This window comes from Euleptes europaea, chromosome 4 (assembly GCF_029931775.1).
Source record: "Euleptes europaea isolate rEulEur1 chromosome 4, rEulEur1.hap1, whole genome shotgun sequence".
Taxonomy (NCBI): Eukaryota; Metazoa; Chordata; class Lepidosauria; order Squamata; family Sphaerodactylidae; genus Euleptes; species Euleptes europaea.
Window position 1 is genome coordinate 299479 of NC_079315.1, and position 27919 is coordinate 327397.

Genomic DNA, 27919 nt, shown 5'->3' on the forward strand with positions numbered 1-27919 from the left:
GAACCCGGAAGCTAACTGGCCTCTTGTCTGCCGTTCCTGGGCTGAACGTGCCCCCCTTCGGCTCTGTACCGGCTGGAACTTCTTTCAGAGGCACATGGAGAACGTGAAGGTTGCTGATCTCTGAGGTTGACAAGACCTGGAAGATGGTGGCTAAATTCCTGTTTCTGAGGAAGGGCCGCAGCCAAGTGCTTCAAGCACAACTGATAAAAGATGGATTCACCCCCACCACCACCCCATCTCCACTCCAAACTACGGCAAAGCCGATGTAAAGGCACCCCTGGACAATTGACTTGCTTGGACATATTAGGTATCTATATATATATATATATAGCTTGGTAGAAAGCTGCCGGGATCTTTGAGTGATCAATCCAGCTATTATCTTTGGCCTTGGATGCAAACAGGCAGTCTTGGATTCGGAGGCTCCTGTCTCTCCCCCTGCCTTGTTTTCATGCCCTGCCAGGGACAGCGCTGGCATGCACGAAGCCTCCCTGAACCCTGCCGCTCTGGGCAGCGGCCAGGAGATGATGCCAGCCCCCCTCCCCTGCCGCCGCCGCCGCACCACGGAGGGCCAGGAACGCGCTGAGCCCCTGCAGTCAATCCGCTCCCTCCTCACTGTGCCACCCCAAGGGGGGAACGGGCCCTGCCAGGTAGGGATTTTGACAGGGTCCCATCCTGAGTTCCCTTTCCTTTCCTTTCTCCCTTAGCCCATTGATCTTGAGCAGCGCAATTTTAAATCTAATGTTTGAGGGATAAAAGGACTGAAATAAATCTTGCCACTGACAATGTAGCCTTGGGATCCCTGTCACTTCATTAAAAAGGGGATTATGTCAGACACAGAGGCGTTCGACTTATATGTTGAAAGGGGAGAGATGCGACGTGATCGAAGTTCCTCAAAGAGGGCCGGAGGCCGGCGAATCGACAGAGCCAGGACAGGCCCTGTCTGGGGGCGGCAGGTTCAGGATCCCGCCCTGCATCACCACAGAGGGGTCGGCATTCAGTCTAGCTAAACAGAGGGCTCTAGGAAGGCGAGGAGCGGTCAGAGAGTGTCAGCGGGCAAACCCCCCTGAGCTTGGAACGGAGGCCAGGCAAGAGCAGAGAGGCTGCTCATACTTTGGAGAAGCTTTATTTGTGTTTTGCCAAATGACAGAAAAGGGTCAGTTGCAGAGCAGGAAGGCGGGGCGTTTAGTATCTGGGGACATTCCTACGGCTGTCTTTTTTGCCTCGGTGGGTGAACGCAGGTGCCATTTCTCTCACGCTCACTCATTCGCTCACTCTCTCCTCCTTTCTCACGCTAGCGCTCTCCTTCCACCTCTGGTATGGATCAAAACCACCGTTGTGTTAGAGCCTACTGGGAGCAAAAGTGATGTTAGAGCCTACTGGGAACTCAGCGGTTCTAAGGGCCCAGAGAGCGGGGGGGGGGGGTGTCTCTGGACCAGGAAGCTCCTTCCTCAGTGCCTCCTCGCAGGCTTGCAGGTGGGCGAGTTTGGTAGAGAGGCCTGGGAGGAGGAGGATTACAACTCTTCTGTCTCCCCTGTCGGAGGCATGTTCACCTCCACGCTGTACTCTCCCGGTTCTCCGGAGGCCAGCCACGGAACCGGGGTTCTGTTGAACGAGGGCCTGCTGGTGACTTCTTGGTTATACACAACGACGGGTTCGGGTAAGGGGCCGGCGTCGAACTCTGGCATCTGGAAGGTCATCAGCTTGATTGCCTTCTCATATCCCCCGTAGGGCACGGCAGACCTAGGGTCGAGGGAGAAGGAGAATCAGCACTCCAGGGTTGGGGAAAGAACGCTGCGAGGCCCCACCGCTCCGTTGCCCCACCGCTCCAAGGCGTCGACAGGCAAGCCTGTGGCTATAGCAGGGTCCCCCACAGGGTGGACACTGGGGGGCTTGCTGGCACCTTTCCTGGCACCCACCCAGAGCTTCCAGAGGGTGGCCGGAGCCAGGTGGGGCTTTTGCCCAGCAAGCCTTCTGACCGGCCATTGGAGTCTGGATTGGCGGTGGAGGCTTTTTAAAATGTTGCTTTGGCAGCAGCCACCACGGCACAAGTAGCTCCACTGTGAGGCTGAAGGGCAGCTGCGGCAGCCATTTCCAGCCGACAGAGACCAGTTCCCCTGGAGGAAATGGCGGCTTTGGCCATTGGACTCTATGGCATTGAAGTCCCTCCCCTCCCCAAACCCCGCCCTCCTCAGGCTCCGCCCCCAAAACCTCTCACCAGTAGCAAAGAGGGACCTGGCAACCCTATCTCCCTCTCCTCCATTTGATCCTCATGACAACCCTGTGAGGTAGATCAGGCTGAGAGGAGAGCGTGGCTGGCCCAAGAGCTTCACCGTGGCTGAGTGGGGACTTGAACCCCGGCCTCTCCGGCCCTAGTTCGACTCCTCTCTCCCTTGTGTTTCCTTACCTGTTAAAAGACTTGTAATGGCAGAGAGCTGCTTTGCTGTCGTAGGACAAGAGGTCGATCGTAAAGGCACTTTTTTCTTGAGGGGTGAGGCCCAGCGCTCTTTCCCAGGGAGAGATGTAGGTCTTGAAAATGGAGATATGTTTCCCGCTCCCAGCCTTGGGGTCACCTGTTTTACAAGGACGGCAAATGGTGGGTTACGTGAGGCGCCGGCATCCGAAGGAGGTTCCTGGGGATAAACGGGAGGAAAAACCCAAGGGGGAGAGAGAGAGAGGGAGAGAGCCAAGGACTCCTGCTCACAAAATGTGGTCCCGAAAAAACACCCCGATTATCCAGGTCCAGCAGTTTTCACACCTACACATCATTCCTTCACAGCAGTGCCATGGGGTTTTTCATAATTCATCGTATTTTAGCCAGTGCCAGAGGAACACAAGACAAGGAAGATCCAAGAAGGGGCAGAAATATGGCCAATAACTGCAGGGAAAGAGAGGCAGCAACAAGGCGCCAAGAGAGTCAGGGAGTCCATGTGTTTTATTACCTTTAAAAAGCTTTCATGCTGCCTTCCTCCCAACAGGAATGTGCAGGTCTCAAAACAACAACCAGAAGTCATGTGACAGTTTAAAGAATAAGAGCTTTATTGAAGCGAGAGCCCACCTCATCAGATACTGAAGTGAAACCTCATGAAGCAGGTAGGAAAGTTGTGTGTGTGTGTGTGTGTGAGAGAGAGAGAGAGAGAGAGAGAGGCCATTTATACTTGGTAATGCAGCGCATTCCAGCCTGAAGTGCCCCGCATATTTTTTTTTTATTTCTTCGCGCTGCACCATCAGACGTCACTGTGAAGCCGGCGCATACCTGCTTCACATTTCATAAGAGCCCTTTTAATGCGACCTTTTGTATTTGCTCCGCCCCCGCATTGAAGCATTCACTGAAGGAAGCATGCAGAATCCCAGCCTTGGCTTAGCGATGCAAACCTGGAGAAAATGGCCACTTTGGCAATTGGATTCTATGGCATTGAAGTCCCTCAATGGCTATGCAAACGAAGGAATGAAGGAGCAGGGAGTGGGGGGTGGAATTTGTTTGACTTTCTCCTCTTGTATCGGTACCGTGAATAATCATTTTAAAGGTCGGATTTAAAAAATCAGCATTGAGCGAGAAGCAGAATTGACCCTGCATTAATGGCGAGAGAGAGAGAAAGTGGGTTAAAAGGCCAATAATTCTGTGGCAAAACCCATAAAGAATACAAGGTGAGCACAGCTTATTGTTGGTTCTTGTAGGTTATCCGGGCTGTGTGACCGTGGTCTTGGTCACACAGCCCGGATAACCTACAAGAACCAATGAACTCTGACCGTGAAAGCCTTCGACAATGCAGCTTATTGCATTTCGCTCTTTTGCGTCTTTTCTCCTTCGCACTCCTCTTCTGCCCGGGTATTTCTGCTGGACGCGGTTTCCCTTCAGCGCCTCAACAATTTGGATCCAGCCAACAAAGGCCTAAACTTGTCCTTCAGGTGCCCCAAGAAACGTTTTCTTAGTTTTGCTGCAACAGACCAACCCTGTGAGTAGCCCTGGTGCAATTCGAAATGACGCAGGGCTCCGTCCCCTCCCCCGCAGGATTACTTTCCTTTGGGCCGCTTAACCCAGGGCCCGACATATATCCCAGGTGCCGGCTCACCAGGGCGCCTAGGAATTTCCTTGTGGCATCTAGTATTTTCAACGACGATGCTCTCAGCGGAAGGGCAACTCCTATCTGTTATTTTACATCAGAATCTGTTTCGTTGTACAGCATAAAAATGCACAGGCAGGACGTTTTTGTCATTGCTTATTTATACGTTAGGTTTACACCATTCAGAGGTGGCTGCTGAATTCAGTTCTTAACCCGTTGCTTTTTACATTGGCTCCAATATTCAATTAAACAGAGCTTTTTAAAGCAATAGTGAAATCACGAGGGGGGGGGAGTTAAATTGGCACTAGAAGTTACCTTTTTGCTGAGGTGATGACAACCAGGCTCACCCCTGTATTTACTGATGCACTACGACGATCTTAAAGAAGAAAATAAATAACTGAATAAAAAATGGGTACGTGTTTCTGTCTTTGCCTTTCCACATGGATAGACTCTCTGATCGATTGGACTGTCTAAGAATCTGCCAAATAACTTGTTGAGAGGTAAGGCTTTATGTCTGGCCAAGAAGAAAGTCTTTGAAAGGTTGGAATAGTTAGGAATTTTAGATAGTCTGGAAGCACTGGAAAAGATGTGGTAATCTGTCCCCAGGAAGAGGGAGCACATTTCTTTTTGGCATCACCACGTTCTAAATCTGTGAGTATCTTGTTCATTACTAGAGGAAGGCCGGAGGGAAAACTTGGGTAGGAAATCTGTAAGCTGTTCCTCTTTGAGAGTGGAGTGCTGCGTTTGGATTTGTGTCTTTTGTTTTCCAGGAGCCCATGCTGAGCAAGACATCGTTGTTCCTCATGCAGTTTTGAGAAGTATTATTTGGATGTAGTTAGGATGGGGTTGTTGTGTTTTTTTTAATGTATCTGCCCTTCAAAAAGCCAGGCAGTGTAAACCACTGATTGCAACCATCACAGGTATCCAGCGTTTGGGAAATATCTTGGGGGAAAGGATTCCAGTCCCATCTGGCCCCTTTGGAGCCCACCTGTTGAGAGGAGGGGCTGGGCCGTGCCCTCCATCTCCCCTGCACCTTTGACCACTGTCCATGCAGAGAGACTTACCTTTACCACCGGGGCCCTCGGGGCCCTCGCTTCCACCGTCCACACCTCCCCCTGTGCCGGGGGTCCCCTCGGGGTGGCCGGCTCCGGTGCCCCCGGCTCCTGCACCTCCGGCTCCAGCTCCGCCTTTGCTCCCGGGCTTTGGAGGAGGGTTGGGAGGGAAGGGCAGCTTGCTGGACCCATACCGCCCGACAGTGACGCCGCTCACCATCCTCCCGCCGCTCTGCGAGTAACCGTGAGCCTCAACTCCGTAATGTCCCCCGATGGTTGGGATGAACCTCTGAAAATGATCCTGAGGGAAGGAGGGGAGAGAGAGAAAGAGAGATTATGAAGTAATTGTGATGGCCATTGATGGGCGTGTGTATGGATGTATTAGGAGATAAAGCAGCTGGCATAAGAGTCCCCACAACCTTTTTGAGCATGTGGACAGCTTTAGAATTTGAGGCATGGAGAGTGGGCGCTACCATACAATGGCTGCTGGTGGGGTGGGGGTTAGGGTTGCCAGGTCCCTCTTTGCCATCGGCGGGAGATATTTGGGGCGGAGCCTGAGGAGGGTGGGATTTGGGGAGGGGAGGGACTTCAATGCCATAGAGTTCAATGGCCAAAGTGGCCATTTTTCTCCAGGTGATCTGATCTCTATTGGCTGGAGATCAGTTGAATTAGCAGGAGATCTCCTGCTACTACCTGGCAGTTGGCAACCCTATTTCCCACAGACACGACGGTGGTGCCTCTTGGCTTCTTCTTCTGAAGCTACTCCTCCTGTCCCAGTGAAGTGGAGGATTCACTATAAGGCAGCTTCATGTGTTCACCATAGAACTGGCCATACTGGTCTCTGCACCCCTTCCTCTGGACCTCTTCCATGACTGCCCAAGACACCCAAAACTGTGCCTGAGCGGGAGTCACTCTAGAGTAAGCATAACTATACTCAACGGTGAGAACGGCAAGGGCATCCTAAAAAGAGCCCCACCCTTCTCAGTCCATTGAAGTCCCAGGGCTTACGAAGGGTGGTGGGGCTCGGCTTTGAATGGCCCTGGGTTGCGTTCTGATCCTTCATTTCAAGAAACAAAAAAACAAAGCAGCAACTGTTGTTATTCATTTACTAATTTGTTCCCAGAACCGATGCAGGGCCGGGGGTTGTACATTCAACAAATATAGCACACACCTGGAAGAGGAATAGGTAGACATGTTTGACTAATGTGTTTGTGTGAGTGCAGAGGAGCAGTTATGAGTCTGGGAACAAGGGAGACGCAAGAACCCCAGGGCGTCCCTCGCTTCTTCCGTGCTTCGGAGATTAGTCCTTCAGTGTCGCTGTGGATGTTCTGGAGGCCTTGGTGGGAAGGGGGCAGTGGGGCCAGTGGGGGGGAATGTTCCGCAGGGCTCGGGGGGGGCTGCCAGAGGGGGGGCGGCGGCCAGGTGACAGCAAGAGGCCCGTCGAAGCACCCACTGGAGAGCGGCAGCCATGGGGGAGACAGCCGCAGGACGGAGGGTGCTTTTGCCAAGAGCAGACCACCCGGGTGGCCAGAACTGGGCCCAAAGAGCTGTGCTGTGGGGGCTCTGGTGGTTTTCTTGGGACAACCCGGCCTTCTGTATGGCACTCGGAAGGGAAGGAAGGTTTTCCATCACAGAACCAGGAATAGGGTTGCCAACCTCCAGGTACTAGCCGGAGATCTCCTGCTATTCCAACTGATCTCCAGCCGATACAGATCACCTGGAGAAATATGGCCGCTTTGGCAATTGTACTCTATGGAGTTGAAGTCCCTCCCCTCCCCAAACCCTGCCCTCCTCAGGCTCCGCCCCAAAAAACCCAGTGGCTAAGAGGGACCTGGCAGCCCTAACCAGGAAGCGGGGCACACGTCCTAGCTTGCCCTTGGCTCTCTGGCTTGAAGGACGAGAGGCACCCTGGAGGGTCTGGCTTACACCGAAGGCTGATATTCCTGCTCAGCTGGGAAGATCGTGAAAGATGGGTGGCAAACGCGGAGGAATTAAGTAAGGGATGGAGTCTGATGGGTACTGGGAGGGGGGTCCACATAGGGTTGCCAGGTCCCTCTTCGCCACTGGCGGGAGGTTTTTGGGGGCAGAGCCTGAGGAGGGAAGGGTTGGGGGAGGGGGAGGGGAGGGATTTCAATGCCATAGAGTCCAATGGCCAAAGTGGCCATTTTCTCCAGGTGAACTGATCTCTATCGGCTGGAGATCAGTTGTAATAGCAGGAGGTCTCCAGCTAGTACCTGGAGGTTACAAGGCTCATTCCTTACAAGGCTCATAAGGAATGGAACTTTTAATCACGAAGCTGTGATCGGATGAAATAGTATTTATCTGAAGAAGCAAAAACCAGTGAAACAAGACATAACCGGTTGCTTGTTATAACCATTAATGCATTGGTCCGTTCATATCCACCACGGTGGACATTAGCATGATCTGCGGAACGGCTGTGCAAAGAGGAATCCTATAGGACAGCTGTCATCAGCTGACTTACAGAAGACGTGTCAGATAGGGCTTCTGACAGCTCCGTTCCCAAACAAGATGGTTTCCCTGCGAACAAGATGGAGTTCTCCGTGCGCTCCTCCCCCCCCCCCCCCGTTTTGCACACGAGCTCTGGCCAGGGATTTACAATTGTAAATCTCCGATCTGATATCGGGTCCCGCGCACAAAGCCAAGAGCTCGGCCATCTCCTCCACTGATTGCTCACAAATGTTTCTGTTCAGTTTTACTTAAGTCGTTACCGGCAGGAAACGACTACATTGTCTCTTTGTTCCTGTAACCCTATTGTATCAGCCCTATATATGTATCCATACTCCCCCAGTCATGTATTCCAGCCTTGCTCGTTTTCCTTACTGAAATCAGTGACTTTCGGAAGAAATCCTTGAATTGCTGCTCTGTCTGGATTTGAGTTCTATTACCTGACTGAAGCCTGACAGACGCATTGCAATATGACACTGAGAAGCAAAGCGTCGGTGTAACCTTCCCTCTGTGGACTGGATGTGTGAGATCCTATGGACAATTTATCAACCTTGTCTTTAATACTGTCTTTAATGTTTTACTGTTGTAAATCGTGTTATGTTAATATTGTGAACTGGAATTTAAGGCACTTTAAGGCATGAGAAAAAACATAAAAATAACAAAAGAGTTATAAGTGGCTGCGTGTTGGGATATTGTTCCTTAACAGGTGATTAGCCAGTACCTGGAGGTTGGCAACCCTAGGTACACATAGAGCGAGGCCCAGAGTGGCTGGTCATGGGTGGAGCCTGGGCTGCCAACCTCCAGGTGGCGCTGGGAGATCTACCGGAATTACAGCTGATTTCCAGGTAACAGAGATCTGTTCTCCTAGAGGAAACAGTTACTTTGAAGGGAGGACTTTGTGGCATTATGACCCACCAAGGTCCCTCTCGTCCCCAAACCCCACCCTTCCCAGGCTGTGCCCCCAAATCTCCAGGGATTTCCCAGCTCAGAGTTGGCAACGCAAAGCCTGGCAGAACCTGGGCTGTTTCACTCTGGTTCCCTGCAACAATATTACGCGCTTCCAGAAATGCAGAAGAAGAGTTGGTTTTTACATGCCGACTTTCTTTACCACTTAAGGGAGACTCAAACCGGCTGACAATCGCCTTCTCTCCCCCTCCCCAAACAGACACCCTGTGATGTAGTTGGGGCTGAGAGAGCTCTAAGAGAGCTGTGACTGGCCCAAGGTCACCCAGCTGGCATCACGTGTAGGAGTGGAGAAACCAACCCGGTTCACCAGATTAGCCACCGCCCCTCATGTGGAGGAGTGGGGGAATCAAACCCGGTTCTCCAGATCAGAGTCCATCACTCCAAACCACCGCTCTTAACCACTACACCATGCAGGCTATCATGCAGTCCTCAGAGGGCCTGACTTGACCATTGCACATGGCATCCATTCCTCTGTGGGCACTTAAGGGAACCCCTCAATTTTGCTGCTGATGTTTCTGAGGGTCAGGACCGCCTGCCCTGTTCCATGCAGCGACAGAGAAGCTTTCTGGGCTGTCCACAGGGCTCAAGGGGCCAGCTGCTCGGCCAGCTAAATATAGCCAAGGAGAAGTGAAAACCCCACCGGGTGGAGGGTAGAATTATCTAATGCTCCACTCCACTTATTCCAGGGCAGTAGCAGCGGGTCACCCAATCTGCAGGCTGGGCACACGGCCATCGGCCAACTGAACTGGCAGAGCTCAGAGGGGTCTATGGGGAATGTCCCTCCCCAAGCATGTATGAGGTTCCCATTTTAAGCGCATGGAGGATAAAGTTATCTTGAATGTCAGGAAACCTGGCGTGTGTGTGTGGGGGGTGTGTGAAAATGACGGACGAAGAGAACCCCCCCCCCTCCCGCCCTGAAGGTTTCATCTCCAGCCCCTGGAGCCGGGCACAGAGGCTGCCTGGGCCGCCGGTTCTGGTGGTGGGCCGGGGAAAGGCCCGGAGCAGCACAAATGCCCACTGAATGCAGAGGCTGGTCTTTGGGCGGGGGAGGCAGGCCACCTTGGAGGGGGGGACGGGGGAGACTGCAGCGGCAAGCGGGGCAGGCGTTTCCCGAAACAGCCAGGCCCCACGGCCTGCTCAGAATGGGTCATGCCGCCGCCCACATTTGCTTCCTGCATTGGTCTCTGCCGCCCTCACACAGCCAGGGAAACGCAAAAATGCCCCAAATGTGTTTTGCAGTCTTGTACAGAAATGAGCACCTCAACCTGGATGGCCCAGGTGAGCCTGATCCCCTCAGATCTCAGAAGGCAAGCAGGGTCAGCCTTGGATAGGGTTGCCAGGCCCCTCTTGGCCACCAGCGGGAGATTTTTGGGGCGGAGCCTGAGGAGGGAGGGGTTTGGGGAGGGGAGGGACTTCAATGCCATAGAGTCCCATTGCCAAAGCAGCCATATTTCTCCAGGGGAACTGATCTCGATCGGCTGGAGATCGGTTGTAATAGCAGGAGATCTCTAGCTAGTGCCTGGAGGTTGGCAACCCTAGGCCTTGGATGGGAAGCCGCCAAAGAAGCCCAGGGTCACCACGCAGAGGCAGGCAATGGCAAACCACCCCGAGCCTCTCTTGCCTTGAAAGCCCCATGAGGTGCTGGCCTCACGTCGGCTGCCACTCGAGGGGCCCTTTCCACCACGACCACCACCGCAGAAATGAGCAGAAATGTGAAGCCCCTGCTCTCTGCTAAAGAAACGCAGACAGCAGCCAGAAAATGTCTCTGGAAACGTTGGATGTGGCCGCATCCACAAAACCATCTGCAAGAATTAAGTGGGGATTGCCGACCTCCAGGGCCAGTCCCCTCCCGGGCAGCTGATGGCTGGCGGGGGGCCAAGCTCCTGCAGGATGTCCACCCCCTAGCCACATCTGGCGGCCCATGCCTTCCACACGTTCATTGTGCATTCTGTGACCAAGGACTGATGTTTGACTATCCTTTACCAGATATCACGAGTTCGGTTATCATGTCAAAGTGGGGGGGGGACCCCTCTTCCTTCTCCCCACTTGTTCCCATCTCAGGCAGGAGGTGGAGCAGATGGATAAGAGCAACACCGGGTGCCCTCGCTGTCCACAAAAGCCACAGCGACATTGTGTTAGCTTATTCATGCCAGAAGGGAGGGAAGGAAGGGAAGGAAGGAAGGGTTGGGATGTGTCTCGTGGAGGCGGGTGGGTCTTCTTGACGGCTCTCCCCTGCCACCTAACTGTAGGCCCCTGGTGAGCTGCACGTCTCCCTAGGCGCTCTGACATGCCATTTAGGGTTGCCAACTCAGGCTGGGGAAATTCCTGGAGATTTAGGGGTGGTGTGTGTGGGGAAGGTGGAATTTGGGGAGAGAGCTCAGTGGTAATGGGCCAGCGTAGAGTCTGTCCTCCAAGCTTCAGGGAAACTGATATTGGTAGTCTGGAGACAACTGTAATTCTGGGAGGGCTCCAGACTCCACCTGGAGGTTGACAACCCTGACAGCCAGACAGCCCGATACCATCAGATCTCAGAAGCTCAGCAGGGTCGGCACGGAAGTCCAGGGCTGCCGCCACGCAGAGGCAGGCAATGGCAAACCACCCCTGGTCATCTCCTGCCTTGAAAACCCTCTGAGGGCTCTTTCTCCCCACCACCCCAGAACACGAGAGCAGCTGGCTGCGACCTGCTTAAGGGCACAGTCAAGTCTGGGTTTTAAGATGGATGTTTTGTTCGTGGATCTTAGCGTTCAAAGCAGATCGGAAAATTTTAATGAAGAGTGATGGTCTATAAATATATTCAACAACAGTAAAATAAAGTCGACAGTTGTTTGGATTTGTGCCCCCCCCCCGAAAAGGTTTCCCACCTCCACTAAGTGAGCCCACAGAGATGTTGGCTGAAGGGCACCTTCGGCTTTGCTCCCTGCCTTTGGTGCCAGCGAGGGGGTGGGGGTTGAGCGGGGGCCCTCTTTGGCAGCCCGGCTCTGAAGCCCCAGCAGCGGCCGTCGTGCCCCAGACGCCGCGAGGCACTTTGGCTCTCTCTGGTGCCAGCTTTGCAGGAGGAACGAGCCCTGAAAGCTGATCCACCCCAGGGAGAGGGGGCTGCTCGGCATCGCAAGGCCCAGACGTCACTGGCAGAGTGGGGGGGGGCCTCCGGGACTGGGGGGGGCCACCCTGAGATGCTTTTGGTGTGCTCAGAAGGGAATGATTGAGACGACCATGTGTGCTTCTATTTCCACCGCCCTGATGAAGAGCTTCCCCAAATGCCTGCCCCTCTATGTTATTCACCACACTTCTGGAGTTACAACAGGCACTCCAGAAGTTGCCGTTGCAAAAAATATATATATGCGCCTTTTCCATTTGCAACAGGAAAAGGCAGGTGCTCCCTCTTCTCCAGACAGCGCATTGTGCGTGGAGCGCCCTGAAAATATTCAGCGGGGGGCTGGAGAGCAAAACCTCTTTCTCCCACTAGCCTGTCTGGCGTTTTCCCGGCACTCAGTGCGCACCCCACCGCAGACATTTCTTCAGCAAACGCTGCTGTTAAGGGTGGCCGAAGAGCCACAGACTAGCATTTGAGTCGTTTCTGGTAATCACTGACAGCCCCCGTGTAGGACCCCTTGATTTTTTTTTAATTTAAAAGAAACCGTTTTGCTTTTAGAAGCTGAGTATTACCCCTCAGTCGCAGTCTGGCGGCCGTGATCTCAGCTTCCAAGCTCTGATGAGATCGGGCCATCCTGGGCCATCCGGGTCAGGAAGACGAGCATCTTGTGGGAGGGCCGCAGGATCTCTCTCTGGCCGCCTGCTGTGGGCCCGTGAACCTGCTGCCTTGTCAGGGGGGCCTTTGCCCCTCCACCGATGCTCTAGGCGCACATGTCAAGCGCTGTCAAGTCGCAGCTGACTTTTGGTGACCCCAGGACAGGGGCTTTCGAGGCAAGTGAGAAGCAGGGGTTGTCGGCCATTGCCGTCCTCTGCAGAGCCTTCCTTGGTGGTCTCCCCTCCAAGTACCGACCCTGCCTGGCTTCTGAGATCTGAACAGATTGGGCTCTGCCAGGCAGCGTTTCCCTCCCCGTGAGCTACTTATACATCTGTAAATAGGGTTGCCAACCTCCAGATAGCGGCTGGAGATCTCCGGCTATTACAAGTGATCTCCAGCCGATAGTTAGTTTAGTTTATTGTTGTTACAGTCATAGACCAGCACGTGTATAAAACATAATCTTAAACCGATGCTTATATAAAATACAATCAACAGTCCACATTAAAAAAGTTACATAAACCACCATAAAAGTAAAGATTATGTACATCCATAACCAAACATGTACCTAGTTAAATATAAAAACCTATACAACAAACCTGAGACTGCTATAAATAAATTATATAAACCTTCACTTCAGCACATGATTTTACTTTGTGGGAGTTTCTGGCTGCTCAACAGAGTGGGGGGGGGGGATGCCACAATGATATTTGGTCTTATTATTTGTGAGCTGCCTGGGGCATTTTTCAAATGGAAAGTGGCCATATACATAGGTATGAAATGAAAACCGCCTTGCGACCAAATAACAGCTGAACAGAATACAATCGCCATTCACATCAATAAGGTGTGAGTCCGTGACATTCACTTTAGCACCTACGGTTGTCATAGTGATCACTGTTGATGTGCTAGAGCGGAAAACGGTGGTGAGGATTGTATGTTGTTTATCTCCCACTTTCTTCCAGGGCCTGGGGGTTCCCATCTCCTCCAGTTTATGCTCCCAATAATGACCCCCCCCAGGTAGGGGGAGGCTGAGTGAGAATGACGGGGGGGCCCCCAGGCCGCCCTGGAGATTCACGGCTTGAGGGTTGAGGCCAGGGCCTGTCCAGCCCAACGCTCTCTGCTCTGGCCAGGGGAGAAGAGTCCAGCGCTCTTGGCCAGTGCTGAGCAACTTGCGTGGTCGGCCTCTTCCAGCATGGATGGACGGACGGACGTTTTCTGTGCTGGCTGCTGGAATGGAGTTTTCCTGCCTGCCCAGAGCTCAGAAAGGGTACCGTAAGGCTCTCTGCGCAGGGGGGGGGGGGTGCTGCCAGAAAGATGTACGAGAGCTGACCAAGGAAGCACAGCTCCACGCTCTCCCACAGTGGACCCTGGTTGCAGCAGGGACAGCTCACCTCAACATATGCCCAGCAGGTGGAAGGAAGGGGAAGTGAGAAGCTCCCCTCGGTACATGACATTTCTGCACAGAGTATAGCTAGAACCGCCAACTTCCAAGTGGTGGCTGGAGATCACTTGCTATTACAACTGATCTCTAGATGACATGGATCAATTCACCTGGAGAAAATGGCCACTTTGGAAGGTGGACTCTATAGCATTAAATCCCATTGAAGTCCCTCCCCTCCCCAAATCCTGCCTTCCTCAGGCTCCACTCCCAAGATTTCCAGGTATTTCCCCACCTGGAGCTGGTGACCTGAGGAATAGCTTCCGATCCTCAGAATTGCCCCATTCGCTAGGCCCATGGCCAGGACATTGCCTAGGGCACCCAGAGGCACAGGGGCACCCACCAGCCCTGCCACTTCCCTGCCCACCCACAGTGCTGGGGGTCTGTTGCAGCAAGCAGCATCCCTGGGAGACACCCCCCCCGGTGGGCCCTCTCCTTCCTTCTCCCAGGGTGTGGGTAGCAAGGAGGGCGGACAGCGCCGCCCCTCTTCAGTTTAGCATCATTTTTGTTTTTCCTGGCAGTTCTACCGCAGTGGATATCGAGCATGTCCTGATCTTGCCATGCAAAAGACAAACAAACAAAGAAACAAAGAAAATATCCCAGGTAGGGTTGTGCAGATCGATATACCTGAACCGAAAATACACCTGAAATTTGCCATTTTGGCAATATTCAGGTTTCAGGTCGACCAAATACCAGAACCTGGGAATCTGCCCAAAGCTGAATAGTCGATTCCCAAAAAAGCCAAATAGATATTCAGCTTTTTCGGGTTTTGGCTATTCGCCTTTGCTCAGATGCTCAGCTTTGTACCATTCTCCCATTTATCTAACTTTGACCAATTTTGTTAGTGCTCCATAGTTGGGGCCCTTTTGAGGTAGGAGGTTGTGTAACAGGAGCCAACTTGGTCTGACCAAACTAGTCTGGAAGGGTCATTTTAAAAGACGGGGCTCACCCAGTCCCATCCGGAGGGATAGACCCTCCAACTAAAAAATGCCTCTACAGCAACTGATTGGGCTTTTGAAGGAGACTCCTCACCTGCACGGATAAGCAGCCTCCTTCAAAGAGTTGCCTTGGTCATGACTTCGGTTGGCTCCAATATATATATTAAAAAAAACCCACCAAAAACCTGCTCTCAAACGGAAGGTCGCCCCCAAGCAGAGGCTTCGTTTCCCTGTACCATCTCTTGAAATTAGATTTTTGATGACTATAATAAAGAACACAGGATGTCATTTGCCACCAAAAGAGATGTTTTCCATGCCTTATTTTTCTTGCACTTGAGCCGTTTTCCTCAGTTTAGAAGTGAATGTGCATGGATATCATGCTATGCGCCCCAGGTACGAACGGAGCCCCCAGACTTTGAGGCGCCAGCCTGGCAACCAGCTCTTTCCACCAGTCCTCAGCAACACTGAACTTTTGAACCTGAAAACCAATGGACAGCTTGGCTCACAAATGCCTGGAGGATGAGGGTGACCCCTTTGCAGGCCCATAAAATTGGACCCCCTGTTCCAATGTTCACCAAACGTCAGCTATGCTCCAAATTTGGTGAGTCTACCTCCACCGAGGCCCCCACAGGAGCTTCGAAAAACATCCCCATAGACTATAATGGACCTGATTTTTTTCCAGTAAATCTGGAAATAAAGCCAAAGTACCCCTTTACAGGTATGGGTATTCGACTTATTCTGGGTTTACCGATAAAAATCAGGCCTAATAAACCAGAATCCAAAATTTACTGATTTTTTTTTTTTTTTGGCACGACCCTAATCCCAGGCTGAAGCCCCACAACCAGCTAAGCTCGCCGTGTTTCCTAGGGTCAGAGTAGGCACCAGAAGTCATCCGTGCACCCCTTTGTGCATGCTATACCTACCACAGAATTGTCCATGAAGGCATCTGGGTTATTCTCATAGATGAATTTCTCCACCCTCATCTGGCGAAGTTTGAACATCTTGGATCCCCTGTTGGTGAGGAGCGAGAGTTCTTCCAGCATCACATCCTTGGGCGTGCTGATCTTCTTCCCCAGGTTCAACTTGGACCCTTCTTGTGGCATGACTGAAGAGGTACAATGAGAAGGGGGTTAACATGATGGGCACCCAAAGCCCCCACCCCTCCACTCCTCATTACTAGTGGCAAACAGCGACGTTCAAGGTATCAGAGGTGGAAATTGCCTCCTCTAATGTTCTGAGTCCTTGATGGTTGTGCTATGGAGGAGGAATTAAGCGACTAGGGGTCAATTGGCAGGTACTGAAGGGTAAAGGTCTCTCTCTCTCTCTCTCTGACTCCCACCTGTCAAACATCCCTGCTGAGCACTCCCCCGTTACCTTGGCCAACACAGCTTTGGGAATACAGATGTGCCCCACAAATATCTCACTCCACCCATAGTGGAGTGTAAAATCTGCACAGGCACACCCTATTTCTAAGGCAAGCAAAAGCAGTCTAATTGATCCGGGACACAGACCGGCCAGTGTGTTTTCCTATCTATGCTCTGATGTCCAAGAATGCCAAACAACCCTCTTGGAGAGGGATCCGGGACAAGGCGAGTTAAGCAGGGCATGGCCACAGCTTCAGGTCCACCAGGCAGATGTGGAACCAGAATACATCTCAAATGGCTCTGAGCTTGTTGAAGGCTTGGCTCGTTTACAGAGAGTCCTTCTAAACAGCAGGCTGAGCAGACGAGATTTGGCAACGGATCATGGCATCATGGTCCTGAGTGAATGACGTGACAGAGATCACCAGTAGCGTCCCCAAACCTCAGGCCCTATAAGAATCACTTTCTCAACAACCTCACAATGTTATCTGTGTGTCCTTGTGAATTCATTATTGCCATGCCATATGTTGCATGTCAGAAGCAAGAGGGAGAAAGCCACAATTAACCACCTCAAAAGCAAGTTTAGTTATCTTCCCACAATTCTGTGCTAAGGCAAAAACACAGATGAAGATTTGCCGCTTCATGCTCTTCCCTTGACAACCGCACATCATGCTTCTGGAAACATTTAGCTGCTGCATGTTCTGCCCAGGTGACACCATCTAGTTTTTAAGAAGAAGCCCAGCCTTTTGGTCACACGGCCGCACTGCCCACACGGACAATCAGCAACACACTCCCCCCCCCCCGGTTGCAGAGAAACCCCTCTCCCAATTCATAACAACGTCATTCAGATGACATCAACCCAATAAGCCGCGCCTTTGGCAAGCAGGAACACAGGCAGGAGCGGCGGACGAGAATCCCCGTTGTCCTCACAGCCGGACTGCAAAGAGAGGAGGCTTTGTACACACGGGGCAAACCCACCGGCACAGTTTACAGCGTACAACACGTGTCAACAGACAGAACGAAAGGCTCGAAGACTGATGCCCAGGAATAGGTATCGGAAAGACTCCTGTGGTTTTGGAAACCCAAGGCTCTCAGGTCAGAGTAGCCCCTAAACTCATTCAGGGTCCAAACCCTGTTAAATAATGTTGTTCTGGTGCTCTAGCGGATGGAGGGAACTCTTCCCAGTTTTCTACTATAGAAGCAACATAGAAATCCGTGGGGTTGCTGCCCTGGAGCGTCACTACTGCTGACGTTGTGAGGGATTTCTCGGCACCCGCTGAGTCCCCTGAGGGCGCACATTTGGCCATTGTCTGGTATTTTACCCCAGGAGAGGCAGAGCGATGCTGGATTGAAAGGGAACGGTTCAAAAGGCCTCCTCTGGACTTCTGCTGGCAGCTGCATGTAGCTGGATGCCGGCACTTTCATGTTGCCAGATCTCCTAGCGTGAGAAATATTCTTTGCACCCACATTTGCACAAATTAGAATGGGAGCCCCCACCAAAGGCTACACGTTGCCAAGGCCAATGTGGCCAGGGGCGCTTGTGCAGCCACACTTTCCCGCGGTCTCCTCCTGAGCACCTCTTTGCTGGTGCCACGTTGGGTTTCCTCGACATGCGTGTGTGTGTGGAAATGCCACCGAAGGCCCTGCGCCTATGCTCCCAGCGGCTTGGCCTGCAGTGCTGCAGCAGAAGGGCTCCTGTTCGTCACGCTGGATCCTGACCCGACGGCGAGTCTCTGTGGGTTGCTGTAACTGGACGAGGGTCCGTTTGTGCAAGTTGCTGCACCTGCTGGCAACATATCGAGGAGCTCAAGGTTCAATACTAGGGTTGCCAGGTCCCTCTTCACCACCGGCGGGAGGTTTATGGGGAGGAGCCTGAGGAGGGCGGGGCTTGGGGAGGGGAGGGACTTCAATGCCATAGAGTCCAACTGCCAAAGCGGACGTTTTTTCCAGGGGAACTGATCTCTATCGGCTGGAGATCAGTTGTAATAGTGGGAGAACTCCAGTTACTACCTGGAGGTTGACAACCCTATTCAATGCACAGCCGCAGCCTCTGTTTTCTGGCTGTAGCAAAAATGATTAAAAGAACCTCTCCTTGTCGGACTGTTGGTGGGTTGGTGTCCAAAGACGTGGCCATGAAATGCTGGTGTTTCCCTGCCTTCCTCTCCGTTCCTGCAGCCCCTTTCGGCCCTCTGGATGACAACGGCCAGGCCACGGGCATTTCCCCTGACCGGGCCCTCCCTTTCCACGCCGCCAGGGTTTCGTTTTGATCCCTGCCTTCTGCCCCCCTTGCTTTGTGCTCATTTCCCACACTCTAGCTCCAACAGCCCTCGTGGGCATCTGGGCCAGAGCCGTGCCTTGGGCCCAGTCCGGTACTAAGGACGGCCGGAGGCTCCACGGTGGCCCCTCCTGCATTCCCTTGCCCTGAGCCAGGGGCCCTGCCTTCTCCCTGCTTGCCGCTCTATCCTTGGCACAACCGACTCCAGTCCCTGGTTCAGCTGTGAGCCAGGAAAGCCCCCTTTTCCAGCCTGGGGCGTTAGGTGGTCCCCCTCTGCCCCCCCCCCTTGGAGGAGGATTCCTGATAGTCCTCTACGTGACAATCTGCAGACAAGACAGACATGCAGGGGAAGGACCGCTGGGAGGCGTGCATGTGTGAACGCACGCACGAGTGTACATCTTACCTTCTTGGGTTAATTCTAAAATGAGCTTAGTTGGCTTCCTGTTCTTGTTGGGAGCCGGGGTTCCTGCAAGAGGCATGCTGGGCAAGGGGTTTTCTGTATGGGAATGGAACAGTGGAAATGAGCGCCCGTGATGGGACGGACACATTTTCATCCTGTACTTAGCCGCTCTACAGCTCCTTTGCATGCAGAAGATCTGCCATCCCACCAGCACAGACACTCTCCAGGCACACCCAAGAACCAGCTCCTCAATGGCCTCTAAGCAGGGCATTGGCACCCGCGCTGCCCTAAGATCTTGGCCGGACTTTCAGCACTCGTTCTGCCCCATTTCAGAATGCTCTCCGTCAGTGGGGGTGGGGGGATGGGGTGGGTGGGGGTGGCTATGCAGTGCCCAGCTGCCAAGGTGGCTCAGCTTCAGCAGAGTTCACTCCCCCCCCACACTTCTTCCCCCACTTCAGCAGAGTTCACTTCTCCTTTCTCTGGTCCCAGGGCCATCGCTTGGGAGGGGTGAGGAGGGCAGCCGCCGCCCCTGTGGCATGCAGAGAGGGCGGGAGAACTGCCCCTCCTGCAGAGGAGCAGGACAGGTAGGTAGGGTTGCCAGGTCCCTCTTCACCACTGGCAGGAGGTTTTTGGGGCAGAGCCTGAGGAGGGCAGGGTTTGGGAAGGGGAGAGACTCCAATGCCATAGAGTCCAATGGCCAAAGCGGCCATTTTCTCCAGGTGGACTGATCTCTATTGGCTGGAGATCAGTTGTAATAGCAGGAGATCTCCAGCTACTACCTGGAGGTTGGCAACCCTACAGGTAGGAGAGGCAGTTCTGCCTTCCTCTCTGCATGCCACGGGGGGGTGGCTGCCCTCCTCACCGCCCCCACCCCCCCAGCTACCGCCCTGTCTGGTCCTCTCTGAACTGTGCTTCAATCTTCCAACTCTTTTAATTCCTTTGTTACCATATATTTTTCTCCTCTGCACTAATGGTCATTTCCCTGTGCATTGATAAAAATGTTGCATATGATTACGCCAAGAGTTAGTTTGTGTTTCACTGATGCGCAACATGCTCATTTGTGCACCGGTAAAACACTGCATGGTGTATTTCATTACATTTATCACCTGAGACTTTCTAGCATCCAGGAGCTCCAAGCATCACACTGGGGAGTTCCCACTAGCTCTACCGCGCAGCCACCAACCACATCAGCTTAGTGACCTCAAAGAGATGGTCTCGCACCCCCCCACCCCCAACTTTGTCGTTGCGGTCAACAATGCTGTTACACAGAGGATCACCTCAAGATTGGATGTCCTCAAGTTGTAGTATTTTGGGAGAGGGAGAAAAAAAGAAGAAGGTGATGAAGAAGAAGAGTTGGTTTTTATATATTGACTTTCTCTACCACTTAAGGAAGAATCAAACCAGCTGACAATAGCCTTCCCTTCCCTTCCTTTCCCTTCCGCAAAACAGACACCCTGTGAGGTAGGTGGGGCTGAGAGAGCTCTTAATAGAACTGTAACTTGCCCAAGGTCACCCAGCTGGCTTAATATGTAGGAGTGGGGAAACCAACCTGGTTCACCAGATTAGCCTCCGCCGCTCATGTGGAGGAGTGGGGAATCCAACCCGGTTCTCCAGATCAGACTCCACTGCTTCAAACCACCGCTCTTAACCACTACACCACGCTGGCTCTATGTCCACTCTCTCTGCTCTGTGCATAATTTAATAAACCTCCCAGGGTCTCCTCTTCTCTAAACTGAAAAGTGCCAGACTTTCCTTTCGTCAAGATATGGGCGCTCTCTGCCGAGGGCACTGCCAGGCCCAGATGTTTCCAGAGGCGAAGTCGACGCCGGGTGGCAATTCTGGGATTAGTCCTCCATCCCAGCCATCCCTGGCCAGCTCCCATCAATCAGATCTTAAGAGCAATTCAAGCATAAACTCACATCCTGGGTTACAGATAAATTTCCTCCACTGATACACCTAATTAGACACGTCTGCTTCAATTGCAGCATAGTCTGACATTTGCCTCAACGTGGGGCATAGACATACACTGCTGCTTCCTCTGTTAACTTCATGCATCTGATGAAGGAAACTGGCTGTTGCGTATGAAGATTCGAAGCATCTCCTTGTCTGCCTTCCAGCTACTGTAGTTCAAATGAAAATTTCTTTCTTTAGTGCTTATTTTAGAATCTCATTCGTTGCATTCTCCATAATAGTAACACCCAAAGCAATCTACCAAAATAGCTGGATTCCCCCCCCCCCATTGTCACTGTTAATAATTCTTGATAGATGCTGCCCCCACACTCCAGTTATAAGTACTGGCCTTAGCAATATCTGGTGCCAATGCAGGAAAATGTATTTATTTTACATCAGCTGCCTGTTTATTCACTGGGGCAAAATCCCCTGGGAAGATCTCCTGCTAAATAACCCTGTTAAATAACATTTTCTTGTACATGCCCTCATTAATTTTAGTGAAGTTTGTATGAGAGAACTTCCTTGTCCATTTTTTGTTTAGTTACAGTACTAGATATAAAAAGGTTCTCTATTCACTTGGACCCCGAGGCACATTATTTGTTAAATGCATGCCTATCTGTTCCTCTCTCATTTTTTCCTGCTCATTTCCATTACCTTTCTCAGTTCAATTAGAGGTGCTCTCACTACATATATTTGTGAAAAGGATCTTGGGGCCTTAGTAGACCAAACACTGAACGTAGCTAAAAAGGCAAATGTGATCTTGGGCTGCATCAACAGAAGTATAGTGTCCAGATCACGCAAAGTGATGGTATCGCTTGACTCTGCTCTGGTTAGACCTCACCTCTAGAGTACAGTGTTCAGATTTGGGCACCACAATTTAAGAAGGATGTAGACAAGCTGGAACGTGTCCAAAGGAGAGCAACAAAGATGGTGAGGAGACCAAGATGGTGGTCTGGAGACCAAGTCCTGTGAGGAAAGGTTGAAGGAGCTGGGGATGTTTAGCCTGGGGAGGAGAAGACTGAGAGGGGATGTGAGAACCATCTTCAAGTACCTGAAGGGCTGTCACATAGAGGAGGGTGCCGAGTTGTTTTCTGTTGCCCCGGAAGGTCGGACTGGAACCAACGGGATGAAATTAAATCAAGAGTTTTTGTCTAGACATCAGGAAGAATTTCCTAACAGTTAGAGCGGTTCCTCAGTGGAGCAGGCTTCCTCGGGAGGTGGTGAGCTCTCCTTCCCTGGAGGTCTTTAAGAAGAGGTTAGATGGCCATCTGTCAGCAATGCTGATTCTGTGACCTTAGGCAAATGATGAGAGGGAGGGCATCTTGGCCATCTTCTGGGCATGGAGTAGGGGTCACTGGGGGGGGGTGTCGGGGGGGAGGTCGTTGTGAATTTCCTGCATTGTGCAAGGAGTTGGACTAGATGACCCTGGTGGTCCCTTCCAACTCGATGATTCTATGATTCTATGATTCTAATCAGCAACAGTTTTGCATTTGTAAACGTAACATTTGAGTCATCGAGGGTGTGCAAAATATTATTTCTCTTTGTGATGCAGGACTGACTGGTGGTGGGGTAAAAAACTGTCCAGCTAACCCAGGGTTAACAAGGAACATGCATAGTTTCATTTAGAATAACAAATTCAAGTCCTTATCTAATCGCCCCTGTGGCTGAAGAAGAGGAAAAAGAGACATTGCTGGGTAAGAGAATATGTTACCCATGGATGAAGCCTTGGGATAAAGGCCGGGGTGTTCTTAGCCAAGGCTAAGGCCAGGGCCCCGTTAGAGTGTTTTCCACATTGCACTGGGTTTAATCATGATACATTTGCAGCAACTTTCAAAACGGGGCCAGTAGGGGAATACAAACTTCCCGTGCAGCCCTAAAGAGAGCTGCACCCTTCTAAGGGCACAGTTTGCTGGGCAATTATCCAAAGAATATTTGGGCATTGGGAAGTTAGACTTTTTATAATGGAGACAGTTCAGCAAAACAATGGCTCAGGGGAATTCTTAAAAACTGAAAAGTGACTGAAAAGGTAGTAAAAATGATCACGTCCTGGGTGCGTGAGCAGGGCCGGTGCCAGTCTTTTTTGCGCCCCTAGGCAAGGCTAACTACTTGTGCCCACCCCCCATTGCTAACCAATTTTCAAAAACAGATGTCTTGTAGAAAAAAATAAAAGCCTGATGTATTCCTACAAAACTTTTTATAAGATGATATAATTAATTATATTCCATAGCACTGTTGTGGTACTTATCTTAAAATTAATAGACAGACAGACAGACAGACAGACAGACAGACAGATAGATAGATTAATTGTCAGTTGCATTTTTCCAAGAAACTAATCTATTTAAAACTGTGCCCCACTGGCCAGTTCTGTGCCCCTCGGAGGTCTGTGCCCGTAGCGCCGGCCCTGTGTGTGAGATATCATTAGAAACAACCCACAGTGAAATAGACCATTTCATTATCAATAAAACATGGCAATTGGACTGGAAATTAAGACAGAATGATGGGAATACAGCAAACAGCAGATAAAATCTCATACAACATTCGTAGATGGTTTGTGATGTCTCAAGGATCCTAATCCTGTTACATTACTTATTGGGTGTCCATTCCTGCTGATGGCATTGAGTTACACGCAGTAATCCGCCTTGCGTCTCAGTGAAAAAGACAGACTATAATAATGTAAACAAATAACATAAATAAAGATGGAGTGGAATTGATAAAGGAAACCTGTTTTTGGTGTTAGATGTATGCTGTGGTCGATGCAGATTTTCTACGCATGTAATGGAGTCCCCCCCCCCCCCCAACGAGATGGATGCTCAAAGGCAGCTACAGAAATTAGTGGAGTGAGAATGTCTTAGGGGCTTAGAAATAAAGATAATAATGCTGGGGCTACTGCAAGAGAAAAGCCATTTAGCAGCTAAAGATGTTTAGACAGAAGAAAGTAAACAAGGATCAGAACAGAAAGAGGGTTTGATCAAATGAAGAAAGATTGTGGAGATGGGCAACCTGCCCCTCTGTAGGGCCTGCTCACACACGAGGGAGGAGGAGATATGTGGATTTACTGGATACTGATTAAAGGTTGTGATCTTTTAGGTCTGATTAAAAAGATACAGAAAACTGTAAGGACATAGCAATAGTTGCACTTGGAAGATTCAAGCAAATAACCATAAACGAAATACTTTATCTGAAATTGGCAGGTTCAAATTCCCTGCCGATAAAATGATTAATACCAGATAAGCAAACTGAAGATGGAATGAAAAACTGAAAGACCATGCTGGAAACTCCCCCACAGGGTGCTTTCAGACCTGTCCCCTCTCCCTGTCCCCTATGTGGGTTAGGTTTTGCCCCACTATAAGGGCATAACGTTTTATATTTTGCCATTGGAGTGAATAGCACCCAGTCACTCACGTGGGGCGAAGTACAGGTCAAAATGTGAACAAGGTGTGAACACGATGCAATTCAACAAGCGCACAGTTCTACATCTGGGTAACAAAAATGAGAAGCACGCATACTGGATGGGGGATACACTTCTGGGTAGCAGTGTGTGTGAGGGGACAGTAGGTGGACCATAAACTAAACATGAGCAGCCAGTGTGGTGCAGCGGCGAAAAAGGCTAATGTGGGTGTATCAACGGGCATGACATCCAAACTGTGAGATGTCACAGTCCCTCTGTACACCACATTGGCCAGGCCACACCTGGAGGATTGTGTGTAGTTCTGGAGGCATCACTGCCGAAAGGATGTGGGCAGAATTCGAGCGGGTGGAGAGGAGGGCGACGAGGGTGATCCGGGGCCGGGAGACCAAGAAGCCCTGCGAGGAAAGGCTGAGGGACCTGGGAATGTTCAGTCTGGAGAAGAGGAGGCTGAGGGGGGGACAGGATGGCTCGCTTGAAGTATTTGAAGGGCTGTCACTAGGGTTTCCATCCTCCAGGTGGTGGCTGGAGATCTCCCGCTATTCCAACTGATCTCCAGGTGATAGAGATCCGTTCCCCTGGAGAAAATGGCCGCTTTGGCCATTGGACTCTACGGCATTGAAGTCCCTCCCCTCTCCAAACCCCGCCCTCCTCAGGCTCCACCCACTAAATTTCTTCTTACTCAGAGCAGATCTCCATGAAGAGAGCACCCCGTCACTTGTGAAGCGCAGGGCAAGGGGAGGGATATATTTCTGGGTTGGGAAGCTAATTCGTTCTTTCAGGTGTTCACAGCAAAATCTGTAAGCAGTCCTGCCACACTTCAGGAATCAGGAGGTATACTTTTAAAATGTTTGTTTAAAAGGGGGAGGGGGGTCGGATCATCCGTGAAGTGGTGCAGAATTCCCTGCCTAATGGGAGGAGACGAAGAACCTTCACAGCATTTTAGAAGTGGGTCTAAAACGAATATATAGTGGGTCAGCTTCGTAGTAAAGGTAATGTACAAAGAGCTGGTGGCGAATGCAAAGGCCGGCCCCTTCCCACCTCCAGGATTTCTGAAGTTGCGCCTAGTGCCGGCGGACAGGTTGGCAATTCCTTTGCACAGGCGGTTCTGCAGTTCTCTCTTTAATGCACTTCTCCAAGCTTTCAAGCATAATGCTCGGTTCTGTTTTGCTTTAATTAAAACCCACTGATGGTTTTTCTTTCCTCATAGAAGATGCCTTAGTTACCATCCAACAAACCCTCATATTTTTGTTTGTTTGTTTGACACAGCTTTCTGATATTTAATACTTTGTGGATCAGGCCCTTTGCCTGCCTGCCCGGTCTCCATCTGGAAATGAGAGGTATATTTAGAGAAAGCTGCCATGGAGGGCCTGACTTTACTTTCTTACCTAACAGCCTAAAATTAGCGCCCAGGACGTCTCTCTGACATTTTCCTATGTCACTCTGGTACCTCTTCTACAGGCCCCGGAGCCCCGTGCCCTATAAGGCTGCCTCGATGTCCGAAGACCCTGACCAGCACTGCCGTACCATCTCCCAGTCCTCCTGGATATTGCAAATAATATGCATACTTTTCCCATATCCACTTTCTTTCAAAGAATGGGTCCCTTCCCTGGAGTGCAAAAGGTCGCCACATTAACAGATGACCGGGTGCCCCTTTACAGGGTCTGAAGAGCAAGATTCGAGTCCAGCACCACGTCAAAGACCAACGAGATTCCCAGGGCAGAAACTGTTGCGAGGCAAAGTGTCGGACGAAGGGAGCTTTGGCTCTTGAAAGCTTAAAAGCCCCGAAAAGCTAGTTGGTCTCTGAGTTGCTCCTGGACTCAAACCCTGCTCTTCTGCGACATATCAACACAACTGCCCCCGTGGTACCATTGACCCGGGTCTTTCCCCTCCACTTCAAGTAGGCGATTTGCTGCTGCTGCTCTCTACACACCACAAAAGCTTGTTCGAAAAGGAAACCTCACACACTGGGTCCCCCAGATCCATGCATTTAAACGTGAGCTTTGAGTACAACACCGTTTCCTGCTGTACTCGCTTCTTCTGTCTGGCCTCAGCAGGCTGTATTTTGTCTCTGGGGACCATAAAGCCCTTTCAATGGCCGATAAATATCTATATAATTTACAATATACACCACACTCGGACCACACAACACCTTTAAATGTACTTACTGCGGTCAATAGAGAATGGCCTGACATTTTGTTGCCTATTAGGACGATCTCTTAAGAATCAAAAAGTTCTCCCCCACCCCTCCAAAAAGTTATAGAGGAATAACCCATTTCATGAACATAGAGGTAATTTACACCAGGAACACAGGACAAGAGGTGGGGGGGTTAGCTGTTTGACTCAGAAAATCACTTTATGTTTGTTAAAATTCAGGATGTTGCACGTTTCACTAAGATTTTTTCCTCCAACCTGCCTGAGAATGGGGTCAGAGGATCTCTTGTTCTCCCCTGAGGATCCCTCATTCTCCCCTGAAGAATGCTTGCTAAGTTTTGAGAGGACTTCTAGAGGCCCAAACCACCCCCCTTGTTTGCTGGCCAGAATAAAGGCAGAGATTTCGTGTAAGAAAGCCTATTGAGCGTCCGCTTTGACAACCACATCGAAGCGTGTGTAAGAGACGGGGGCATCTCCGTGCCAAACTTTCAACCAGGGACACATAGGTAGAGCTTCTCTGACAGATGGCACAGCTGATAGCCAGAGAGCCCATCGCCCCTTCTATTTCGAGCGGGCGGGGTGGGCATCTCCTGGCTGCCATCTGCTCTCCGATTAGAACGGCATTATGCCGAGAGGATTGGAGGGGTGGGTCAATTACAAAGGAGACTTTCCTTTCCTTATCCCTGGACGTCAAGGGCAGAGGACAGTCTGATTGTTGTCTGGTTTAAGACGAGCAAAAATATCACCCAATAATTCCCGATTCAGTCCCCAGAGTTCAGTTGAGTTCGAGCTCCTCCATCCAAAATCTGAAAAGCATTTAGGGATTTTTGTGTGTGCTGCCTGAAGGCTATTAAGAGAGGTGAAGTCATCACCTGTGGCTGTTAAGACCTTGGCCAGGACAGGCGAGTGTTCCCCTCCGTTTAACAGACCGTCTCCTTAACGGGGCCTAAGGACCCCTTCTGGGGTTTGATGCGATACAGCTGTGGAGTCCGGGCCACAAACCTGCCGAGAGTCAGAGGCAGCAGCAGCAGCAGGGGTGCTGAGGAAACGTCTCCCCGATTCTTCAGGGAGACGGCGGGCGGCACACAGGAGGAGACGGGCGGGGAAGAACGGGCAGAGGTGAGGGCACTCGCGGCCCCCAAGGGTTTCACCTGTATCCGTGGCTTAACCTAGCAAGTGGGGAAACATCTGGGGCTGGGTGGGCACCCCCCCCATGTCATGATCTACTGGGGGAATTCTTTGGGAAGAGCTGGCCCGTTGGCATCTAGTAAGGCCAAGAAGGGGACGGGGGAGAGAGCTGGCCGGCCTCCAGAATATCCTGGGCAGCAGCTAAAGGAATGCGGCAGCTTTCGGTGCTGACAGCGAGATTTTGGAGTGGATCGTGTCAAGTTCGAGGGGATCTCTGTGGCATTCGTTGTTTCCCTAGAGTCCGAATGAGCCTGGTGCCTACAGAACTACGCAAGGGGAAGAGAGCCTTGGGTGACCCTGGGGAGAAAAAGGACTCCAGGGAGAAGTCCACAGATGCTGGCTCCTGCCTTCCCTGATCCGCCTTCCAGTCCTCCCCCCCATCCCCAGGCCACCCGCTGCCGTGCCCTGCAGACTCTCTTCCCGCGGTTTGCTCTTTTCTCTCTCTTCTCTTCCAAACTCTCTTTCCTGGCTCCGCCGTACTTTGGGAGAGACTCACCTTCGGCTCAGAGACACATGCAC

The 27919-nt window shown here is 51.4% G+C and overlaps 1 protein-coding gene across 1 annotated transcript; it reads right to left on the reverse strand.

Annotated features, from left to right (window-relative positions):
* Positions 1 to 1511: 1511 nt before the first annotated feature.
* MYOZ1 (myozenin 1) lies at positions 1512 to 27919 on the reverse strand. Its single transcript, XM_056848701.1, has 6 exons — positions 27897 to 27919; positions 18706 to 18798; positions 15590 to 15771; positions 5126 to 5414; positions 2405 to 2570; positions 1512 to 1740 (listed from the first exon to the last, which is right to left on the reverse strand). The coding sequence occupies exons 2-6, from the start codon at positions 18779 to 18781 to the stop codon at positions 1512 to 1514; spliced, it is 942 nt and encodes a 313-aa protein (XP_056704679.1). The 5' UTR covers positions 18782 to 18798; positions 27897 to 27919.